Source organism: Zalophus californianus, chromosome 5, assembly GCF_009762305.2.
Source record: "Zalophus californianus isolate mZalCal1 chromosome 5, mZalCal1.pri.v2, whole genome shotgun sequence".
NCBI lineage: Eukaryota > Metazoa > Chordata > Mammalia > Carnivora > Otariidae > Zalophus > Zalophus californianus.
Window position 1 is genome coordinate 89,694,242 of NC_045599.1, and position 10,925 is coordinate 89,705,166.

The 10,925-nt window shown below is 52.0% G+C and overlaps 1 protein-coding gene and 1 long non-coding RNA gene across 2 annotated transcripts; both read right to left on the reverse strand.

Annotated features, from left to right (window-relative positions):
• Positions 1 to 475: 475 nt before the first annotated feature.
• On the reverse strand, positions 476 to 4,953 carry EIF4E1B (eukaryotic translation initiation factor 4E family member 1B). Its single transcript, XM_027604403.1, has 7 exons — positions 4,927 to 4,953; positions 3,363 to 3,559; positions 2,946 to 3,041; positions 2,140 to 2,203; positions 1,217 to 1,330; positions 936 to 1,075; positions 476 to 590 (listed from the first exon to the last, which is right to left on the reverse strand). The coding sequence occupies exons 1-7, from the start codon at positions 4,951 to 4,953 to the stop codon at positions 476 to 478; spliced, it is 753 nt and encodes a 250-aa protein (XP_027460204.1).
• A 2,644-nt stretch (positions 4,954 to 7,597) lies between these two features.
• LOC113928400 lies at positions 7,598 to 10,209 on the reverse strand. The gene is made up of 3 exons (XR_003521895.2): positions 10,139 to 10,209; positions 9,783 to 9,947; positions 7,598 to 7,788 (listed from the first exon to the last, which is right to left on the reverse strand). It is a non-coding gene; the product is annotated as an uncharacterized LOC113928400 (long non-coding RNA).
• Between the last annotated feature and the right edge of the window lie 716 nt (positions 10,210 to 10,925).

Here is a 10,925-nt window from a genome sequence, read left to right on the forward strand (position 1 = left end):
GCCCATCCCCTACCCCCTGTCCTTGAGCCCCAGCTCTTCTGTCAAGGCCACTGACACTAAGAGTCACCCTCAGGCCACCCAGGCCCTGTCCCGGGGTGCACAGAGTAAGTGCTGGACTGTAGGATTCTCTTGTCATTTCCAACTTCAGTTGAGCTCTGCTTCCCCCCTTCCCCCGTGACTCACCCTAACCCATCCTCAGATAAAACAAAGACACTCAGGGCTTTCCTCCACCTTTCCTGGGTCCTCAGGCTGGCTTCCCTGACCACAGAGCGGTCCTGAGCCCCAACTCAGGCCTAGGGACATGTTCATATTCACTCCAGGACATGGGAGAACACCATTCTCTACCCCCCAGTTCTGCCCAGCATCAGCACTGTAGCCCAGCACCCCCTTACCCACCACACCACACCACACCACACACACACAGCAGGGAGAAAGGCTCAGGGGCAGTTGAATGGAGAGTGGTGCCAAGGTCTCATCAGACCACAAACTTATTCTTGGCTAGGGAGTTGCTCTTGGTGGCCGTGTCTGCGTGGGCCTGGTACCCAATGACGACCTTCGTGGAGAGGCCCAGGCGCTCTTTGTAGACCTGCCTGGAGGATGAATAGGAGAGGAAAGGAGATAATCACCTGCAGGTACTGGAGATAACCTGGGACCCTGGGTCCTTTGCCCAGAGCTCCTACCCTGGTTCCAGCCACCATGACTCTTTGTGGGTCTTACCTATGTGGAAACCCAAAACAGGACTCTTTAATGCAAAAGAAGAGACCTGCTAGAAATAGCTTGAAATCTGGATTCCAAACCCTCATACAGGTGGGTAAGGAAGAAGGGGGAGATGACACGGAAAGTTTCAGACGCCTCCCTCACAGGCCAAGCCACCACCTGGCACATCTACTCACCTTTTCCCCTGGAACAAACCCTGTGCCAGAGCTACGCCTCACCCGATGTGCAGCACGCCCGCCTGGTTCTCTGCCTCCCTCGTCCACACGGCGATCTTGTCCCCCTTGGTGCGGATGTTGATGACAGCCCCACACACCTCCCTGCTGTGCTCCTCAAAGCTCTCCCCGATCAGACACAGCAGCTGGGGCCAGAAAGGGAGGATGGTGAGACCTCTACCTGAGTCACAGGGAGTGCTCCCACTATCCTGGAGACCACTAACACCACACCAGCCCAGCCTCTTCGAGTGGGGGACCGTCCCCTCCCCCCTCCCCTCCCCACTCACGGTCTCCAGCCACAGGCGGTCCAGCTCACTGTGGCGCTGCTGCTTGGCGAGACTGACCAGCCAGCGGCCACCCCTCTTATTCCTGCTATCTTCCCACATGGGCTCAATGCCATCCTAAGAGGTGGAATGACAAATCAACTGCCTCCCTTTGTTCAAAGGGAAGTGGGTGCCCAGCCACCTTCCCAGGCCCTGCTCTGGCCCCGAACTAAGCCTCCAGAGGCCAGGGTCCCCCTTGCCTCCATCCCCTCTGAACAAGCAAGTTCCACCACCAGCCACTCAGCCCCCCAGACCCTCCCACGAGCTCCCCCAAACCTCTGATCCTCAACATTTGTCACCTTTTGTAGCCTTGTAGATGTACGGTTATGTTTGTCTCCTTTACTGAATTGAGTTCCTTGAGGCAAGAGTTCAAGCCAGGGGCAGGGGGGTAATTATTAAGGAAGCCTCTGGGGCAACCATAGTGTGTACATCCCAGGCTGGGCATAAATCACCTTTAAACACGGATGGTAGGGCCCCACCGCACACACCTGCTGGGTCAGTACCTCCAGAGATGAACAGTGATGAAGGCCTGGACATTGATGTGGAATGTTCCCGGGGGAATTCTGACACACGTCCCTAGTTAAGGAGCCAGGCCAGGAACCTGGGCTCCTTCCGAGTTCCCCCTTTTCCCCCCCTCCCCTTCCAGACTCTTAAAGGTCCCACGAGGTAGTACAGCTCCAGTCTGACACTGTCCACGCTTCTGTGTAGCATTTCCTCAGGATGGAAGTCACATCTCGGCTCTGAGGAAGGCTGTCTGTGACAAACCCCCCCTCAACCCCCTTCCCCCAGCAAGCTCTCCATGAGGGAGGAACGCAGAAGCTGAGGAGGCTCAGCCCTCTTGTGGTCTGAGTTGGGGTGGGGGTGGGGGCTGGGGAGGCAGAGCTTACCTTGAAGAGGGCGTAGTCACAGCCGGAAGAGAGCTTACTGGCCAGTTGGATGTGACTGTACATCCTGGAGAGAGCCCCCCCGCCCCCAACCCAGGCTAAGTCCAGACTTTTTACAGCCTGGTTCCAACTTGCCTCATTTCCCCAACTTCTTACCAGACTCTAGTGTTTTCCACCCACCCTTCAGGCCTCCAAAACATTGTTCACACTCACCCTCTCAGCCCCTGCCTGGAATTCCATCCCTACTTACCCAAAACCTCAAATCCCACCTTCTCCCTGGAGCCTTCCCTGACCATCCAAACCCCCTGGGGAGGCTTTTAGAGTCCCAGTGCTGGGGGTGGGTGGGGAGGGGGGGGTCCAAGCGCCCCTCCAGCTGAGCCCCAGACTCTCAACCACCACTGGGGTTTGTGGTGCACCTTTCAGAACCCTTCCCTTGATTACCCATGGACACAATCAGGCAGCCTAATCCTCCTTTTATGGCAGAGACAAGCTCAGAGAGGGAAAAGAACCTGCCCAGGACCACAAAGCCTTGGAGCAGCAGAGTCAGGGACAACTCCTGGTTTCTCCCACCTCCCAGGCGCTTTCCCAAAGCCTCAGGAAAGTTTCAGGGGGGCCCATATACCAGCCCCAAGGATCCCCACCCCCAAGCAGAACCCACCAAGCCCCAGCCCTCAGCAAACGCTGAGAGGTCCCAGGGAGAGCAGGGAGAGCTAGGTAGGAAACAACTCCTTGGAGGGGTGGGGCCTGGGAAGGATCCCCAGCTCAGAACTCCCTGGCTCTGGCCTTGTCTGCGAGGAGCAGACACTTACGCCCAGAAGTCCTCCACAGTGTCAAACTTGGTGACGAGATGCAGGTTATCCTGCCAGGCGCGGCTGCGGTCATTCTTGAAAAACCACAGAGCCCACCTGGGGGGAGGGGAGGCCAGGAGGAAGCAGAGAGCCTTCCCAGGCCCATCACCAGCAGCACCTGTGCTGGCGGGGAAGTCATGCCTTCAGGGACAAATGAGGAGATAGGATTTGGGCACAGCACCCCCACCCCCACCGTGACTGGAGTCAGTTATCCTGAAAGGCTGGGGCAGGATGGGGGAATCTAACCCAGAATCTCAGTTGGGTTAAGGCCAGAAGGGCCAATAGGGCCCAAGTCTTATGCCAGTTCTGACCTTTCTTGGATGAGGAACTGGGGCCAACAGAGGAAGGTCTGATGCAAGGCCACAAAACCTGCCTTACCTGTTCAGCAGTGGGTGTAACTCCAACTTGACCCCCTGGGGGCCCACCCCCTGGGCCTTCCTCCTCTGGGACAGCAGGGCCCCAGGGGGATTCAGAGCCCCTTCTGCCATCAAGACCGGCCCTGCTGCCCCCTCTTTCTCTTCCTTTTTCTCTTCCTTCTCCCCCAGCTTTCGGATTCCACCCTCGGCATCTCTGGCCTAACCAAAGAAGGGAATCGGGGTGAGCAGCAAGCTCCAGCCCAGCCACCCCATCCCCCATCCCACCAGCCCCATCCCTTGCTGAATGAGGAGCAGGGAGATGGACTTACAGGACTGGCAGTAGCCATGCAACAGCTTGGTCTTCATCCCAGTTGGCCCCCAGCTGCCGGCTTTTAACCCACCAGCGCTACCCCACCCCCACCCCCCACCCCCAGAGCACGGGATAGGGAGGAGCCAGCGTGGTGTGGTGGGAGCTCAGAGGGGAAAGGGCTTGCGCTATGCAGTCCATCAGCAAGCATTTAGTGAGCATCTTCTGCATGCAGGCAGGTGGGAGGGGGACAGGTGTGACCAGACAAACCCAGCCACCACCCATACAGTGCTGGCCATGTGCCGGCTGGGTCACACGAAGGTAAGGGTCAATATTGGGGATGTGCCCTTAGTGCAATCACATCCCATGGAGGATGGGCCTAGAATTTAAAGCGGGACCATCCCAGAGAGGGCAGAAGCAGCAACTCTGACATGGCCAGTGTCCATGGCCAGGTCAGAGACCTTAGTTGTGCATTGGAGTGTCTCTGTGTTTGCCTCTGCTGCCATTCACCACCCCCATTTGGCTACCAATGTCATCTGACACCAGCATCTGGAAGCTTCTGAATTTTTTAAAGTACATAATCATTTAGAAACAGGGAGATTATGCATTAAAAATCTACATTTTTGGTTACTCTTGAAAATTTGGAAAGGTCTCACAACACCGGGACCTCCACCTCACTGTGGCTGAGGCCGCCCTTTGGAAGGGCAAATGCGGTGCCATAGGGCCCCGCTGGTCCACTGCACTACTGCTTCCTGCTGCCCGGCTCATCTGAGTGTTCTCCACCCAGCAGTGATGGGGGTGCGCTGGGGGAAGACAGTGCAACAGTCTTATAGCCTGGCTTCAAAGCCTCCCTGCCCAGACCTCAGCCAAGTCCTGAACCTCCGAGTCTCCATTTCCTTATCTGTAAAATGGGAATGTTAATGATATACAACTCAGAAGCTTATTGTACTAAATATAAAATACATAAGCCCATAAAACAGGGCCTGGTGCAGTGGTCAATACAAATCAGCTGAGGGCTACCCCAGGGTGCTGGAGGGAGGGAGAGCAGAGGGATGGGGAAAGGGAGGAGGAGGGAAAAGCCCTGGTTCTGGCTACTCTTCCCCTGCCTTCTCAACAGCACCCTTATCTGCAGGGGCTGAGGCCTCCCCAAATTTCTCATCCTCCTCTTGGCCACTTCTAGGGTCTGAGATCTATAAAGGGACTAGTCTCCTCCCCCCACACCCAGGGAAGCCCTTGACTACATGGAGGCTGACAGTCAATATCTGTCCAACCCACATACCCTAAGCTTCAGGTACATGCCCGGCATGGGGCTAGGTGCTGGGAGGCAGGGAGGGGCCAAAACTGAGCGGCCTCTGTGCTCTGCTCTCTCAGGGGGAGCCAAACAGTAGGTACTCTTACAAACACCTGGGTAGTCACAAATTCAGACCTCTGAAGGAAAGGAGTTCGCAGATGGGAAAAGATAAAGTCCATTACCTGAACTGGAGGCTTTAGAGTGGCAGTTCTCAAACGCATGGATCAGACTCACCTGCACTCACCTTGTTAAACAGGCTGCTGGGCCCTGCCCCCAGAATCTGATTCCTTAGCCCTGGGCTTGGGCCTGAAAATTGGCATTTCTAACAAGCTCCCTGAGGATGCTGGTCAAGAACCCCATTTCGAGAACCACTAACTTAGAAGCAGTTCACGGATGAGGTGATGTTCGAGCTGATACCTAAAGCATGAACAAGAGTTAACTAGGTGGGTGGAGAAGGGCATCTCAGGGACTGGGAGCAGCATGTGCAAAGGCCCAGGGGCAAAGGGAACATGGGACACTGGAGGAAAAAAAGAAAGACCAGTGTGGCTCATGCTCAAAGGAGGAAAGGATAGTAGGTCTTGATCTTAGGAAAATGGAGAAACACTGAGTGCTTCAAGTGGATACATATGGGCTGGGGAGGTAATCAGAGGTGCTTTCCAGCAGGTTCTTTGGGCTGCTGTGTAGCAAACAGACTCTGTGGTAGCAAGAGTGCATGGGAGGAGATCTATTAAGTTGCTAATGTAGTTGTCCAGGTGACAGATCCCCTGACAGGGAAGATGGAGAGAACATGATGGATTTCATGTGTTTAGAAGGAAGACTCCCTGGCATTTGGTGATGGCTAGGCTCTGGAGAGGTGGGGCACAATGTCCCAACTACCTGTTGCTACATAACAAACCACCCCAAACTTAGTGGCTTAAAACAGCAACAATCCTCTATTTTGCTCACAGATGTACAATTCAGGTTGTGCTCAGCAGGGACAGCTCGCCTCTGCTCCAAAGTGCTGTCAGCTGGAGTGGCTTACAGGCTGGGGCTAGAGTCATCTGCTCACTCCGGGGGGCAGTTGATGCCGGCTGTTGGCTGGAACCTCAGCTGGGAGTGTTGGCTGGGACCGCTCTGTGTACCTCTCCATGTGGCCTCTTGGCTTCCTCACAGCATGGTGGCTAGGTTCCCAGAAGCAGCATCCCAAGAGACGGGAAGCAGAAGCTGCCAGTTTCTTAAGGCCTGGGCCCAAAACCTGGCACAGCATCGTGTCCACTGTATTCTATTAGTGTCCCAGGGCCCACATTCAAAGACAGGGACATAATCCTACCTCCTGATTGGAAGAGTGTCAAAGAATTTTGGACAGAGGAAGCCCTGGAGGAGGGCCAGGCTTGGGGAGAGATCTTGAATCTATATTTGATGGAAAGAAAGGGAGAAAGGACCCTCCCCAAGTGCCAGGCATGGTCTTAGCTGCCTTAGAGTCCTGGCCCAGAGCCTGGCATGGAATGCCCCTGCTAGCCACAGTACCCCTTTCCACCTTCTTCCACATCTCCCAGCATGGGACAGCCTGTGGACTCTGGAGTTAGGTCACTAAGGAAAGCCCTGAAGAGCAAACCCCCGGCCCTATGGGGTCCTGGTCCCTACTCAAAGCCCTCCCCAGTCTATCTGTGGAGAACTTCTGCACAGTGGGCTCCTGTACCCCAATCCTACCATACTGTTCCTAAAATATCTTGAATCTGCCCATTCCTTTGACTCCCCACTGCCCCCACTCAAGGAAAGCCCTGCCATCTCTGGCCTGGGCCACTGCCCAAGTCTCTCCTAACATTCTCCTTGCTTCTACTTCTGCCTCCTTACAGAACATTCTCCTCTTGCCTCAGAGGGCTCATTTTAAAATATTAATCTGATCACTTAAGTCCTCTGTTTAAAACCCTCCAGGACACCGAGGATGTGACCCAAAGGCCAGGTTCTGGGCCTGCAGGTTTCTGCATGATCCAGCCTCAAAGTGCCCCAAGCACACTGATCCTCCAACAAGCCAGATTGGCTCCTGCCTCAGGACCTTTGCACTTGCCATTTCCTCTCCAACTCTTTGCGTGACTGACTTCTTATCCTTCAGGGCTGGGCTCAAATGTTGTCTTCTCAAAGAGGGCCTCCCTGACCATCTTATCTAAAGCTGACCACTCTCCATAGCATAACTTACAGAGTTGTCAAATCACTATCTTGTATGTCTGAAATGAATGAACATTTTTTGTCAACTATATTTCAATAAAAAATAGACCACACGCTCCAGCCTCAAGACCTTACACGGGTTCTCCCCTCAATTCCTAACTCAAGTGAGGCCTTCCCTGCCCACTGTATGTAACTGTTCAAGCCCTCACCTCCACTCCAACACTTTCCATGCCCTTTCTCCTCTTGGCTTACCCTCCCAGCATAGCACCTCCTGACACCTGACACATATATTCTACTTATTCATTTTACTCATCTGCCTTCCTCTACTAGAACAGAAGAACCAAAGTCTCTCTCAGTCACAGCTGGGTTCTCTAGTCTCTAAGGCAGGGCCTGGCTCTTAGCAAGGCCTCAGAGGGCAGGGTGAGGAGGGAGAGTTGACCTTTAGATTGAGCAAGGTGGACAGCACTGATTTGGACACGAGCAACACCATCTAAAACATTTTATTTGGTCACTAGTTCATTGGCTGTCTGTCGCTTCCTACCAGAATTTAAGTTTTAGAAGAGCAAGGACTTCATGGTCTTGTTTTCTGCTGAATCTCTGGTACTAGAACCGTGCCTGGCATGCGCTAGGCATCCTGGAGAAACTGAGAATAGATGCCGATGGCCGGTTATATGATTTCCTCTCTTTGGGTGTTGCCTCCCTCATCTGTAAAGGGGGGGGGGGGATTGAAAATGCCTGTTTTACAGGATTGATTTTAGGAATTAATGATATAATGGATGCCATGCCAGGGACGTGATAGGCTTGCGATAAATACCATTCACTCCTCTCTCTGTTTTCAGCTCCCACTCTGCCTGCCTGTCTTCCTCCCCACCCTGAGGCCTCTGGACAGCAGGAATGTTGATAAATATTTAATCACACTGTCAGGCACCCCACACAGAGTTACAAAGACCCATCTGGATTTTCAAAAACCCAGGCAGGCCTGGGTTCACCAGGATCCACATGATCCTCTTAAGAGAATGCCTTCTGCTCCAGCTGCACCGGGCGGGGATTTTCTCCCAACCCTTCCCCACATTCTCCCACCCTTCCCTCCCCCAAGCTTCAACAACCATTCTCCTTAGTACATTCTTAGGAAGAGAAAAGGGATGAGAGGAAGGGAGAGGCCCATTTTCCTGGAGGAGAAAAAACAGAAAGGTGGAGAGGTCCTGGAGAACTCACAGGATTAGGGCCTGACCAGAGAGAGGCCCAGGGGCCTGGGCTCTGCCATCCTGTGCCCTAAAGGGGAGAGGGGGAGAAGGTGGGCAGCAGTGTGACACAGGGTAAAGAATCCATTGTGCTGGAAGGTGGCAGCCCAGTAACCATGCTGCCTTCTTCTGGAGACAGTACATAGAGAGACAAAGAAAGATGTAGCACACGTTAACACCTGGTGAGTCTAGGTGAAGAATATTCGGGTATTCATTATATTAATATTGCAACTTTTCTGAAGATTTTATTCAATGTAGTATGCTTACAACTTTTCTCTAGGTTTGAAGTTAAAAAAGTTGGATGCAAAAAGAAATAGCGACAGAGAAGCTAGTGGCCCACTCAGTAACCACTCTCCCCTTCTCATACTTTGATTCCGGGAAGTCATATGCCCAGGTAGATGACCACACTTTTCCAGCCTCCCTACAGCGAGGCCTAGCTGTAGTTGTTAGCTTCTGAAAACTCCATGTGAGAGACAGACAACTGGCAGGTGCTCTTTTACCCTCCTTCCTCTCCTCCTGCTTTCTGCATAGATATGATGGCTGGAGCTCTGGCAGCCATCTTGGACCATGAGATGACCTTGAAGGTAGAATTCATGTACTAAAAATGGTGGAGCAGGAAGGTAGGAATCTAGGTTCCTGATGAATGTGAAGTTATCAAACCAACTGTGGCCTGCCTACCACTGGACTTCTTTAAGTGAAAGAATAAAATCCTCCTTTGCCTAAGCTTCTGTATTAGCAGCCAAACGAACTTCCTGCCTGATTCAGAATGGAACCTGTCTTCTGCTCCCTTCACACTCTGGACTTTTCCACCTGCCGAATCTTCTGCCGAGAATGCTCACCATTGCTTGTAAGGTCCTTCTCATCTTTCAAAACCCAGCCTGAATGTCACTTTCTCCTAGAGGCTTTCTGGAGGTGCCCCTTCCCTCCTGGGTTCCCATAGTCCCTGCGCTCCTGTTAATGTCCCTGACGGCCCACTTGCTATGAATCCGAGGACTCCTCGCTCCTCATCACCTTGGCCGCTCTGTAGCATTTAACCAGCTATTCTCTAATCCCTTTGGTTTCCCTGCTACCACTCTCGCCAGTTTCTCCTCTTCCCCGTGCTGCTCCTTCTCAGTCTTTTAGCCAAGTCCTCTGCCCCTGGCCACACATGAAGTTTGCAGTGCCTCAGGATTCTGTTCTGGACCCTCTCCTTGTCACTCTCCACGTTCTCCTGGTCAATTGCATCCTCCCCATGGCTCTAGCCACCACCTCCATGCTAATGACTCCAAATCCAGTGGGGTACTGGGCTGCCTTAGACCAGCTCATGAGAGCAATTATTACAGTTTCAGGAGTTTGTGAGCCAGGTCTTGAAGTCATTATTAAAAATTAAATTATATAGTTTTTTTTAACCTTCAAGAGGAAGACAGACACTTGGGAGTACGATTCAGGAAACTTTCTTCCCAAAGGTTCTGGACCTACCTCAATAGCTTTTGCTGCTTGTTCTTTTGTTTCAAATTCCACAAAGGCAAATCCCTTTGGATCTCCAGTAGATTTATAATGTGGTATGCTTATATAAACAACGTTGCCACATTTCTCAAATACTCTTTTAATCCAGCTGTGATTAACATTTTTGGGAAGTAATTCCTATAATAAATTAGAAGCAATATTAAATATAAGTACTTTCCCAAGGTCAATAAATTTTTACTTGTAATATAAAAAAATTAAATTATATAAACTTATGGTTATATAAATTATGTTTAAAACAGATAATAAATACTCAAAACATAGCTTCCTAATTATTTTACTATTATCCATGCTCTTAAGATTGTTCTTACCTATTTTATCTGTATGGTGAAAATACTGTAAGAGGCCATACTATGGCTCATCTCTTCCCAGTTCTCTGCTCTGTGACATCACATTGACAGTGAAATCAATCACAGAGAGAGAATTTACACCACAGATGTGGACAAACTCTACAAATCAAGGTATATCCCTGCTTTAGAAAGCCACGTGTTAAAGATTTCCAAGTACACCATGGCCCAAACCTACACCTGAAGCCAGCCCTGAGGGACCCCCTGAGCTCCAGGCTCAGATATCCTATCTGCTGGACACCTCCTCCGGTTTGTCCAACAGGCACCACACAATCGGCCCCAGTTAGGCCTCAAACAAGCTCTCCATCAACCCCCCCATCTCAGAAGCTGCCCCATCTCCTCAATGTCTGTTTCTTTTTTTTTTTTTTTGAGATTTTATTTATTTATTTGACAGCGAGAGAGAGTGAGCACAAGCAGGGGGAACAGCAGGCAGAGGGAGAGGGAGAAGCAGGCTCCCCGCTGAGCAGGGAGCCCCATGCGGGTCTTGATCCCAGGACCCTGGGATCATGACCTGAGCCAAAGGAAGACGCTTAACCGACTGAGCCACCCAGGCGCCCCCACAATGTCTGTTTCATTTTGCAACAGCATCTCTCACTTGCTGTCCAAGCCAGAAACCTGGGACTCTTCCCCCAACTCATCCCTCTGTCTCTTCCCCAACACCTAATAAGTTACCTCCTAAACAACACCCAACTGTCCCTCCAGTCCTGTTCCAGCCTCACTGCAGCTTCCCTAGTTCGGGCTCCATCATCCC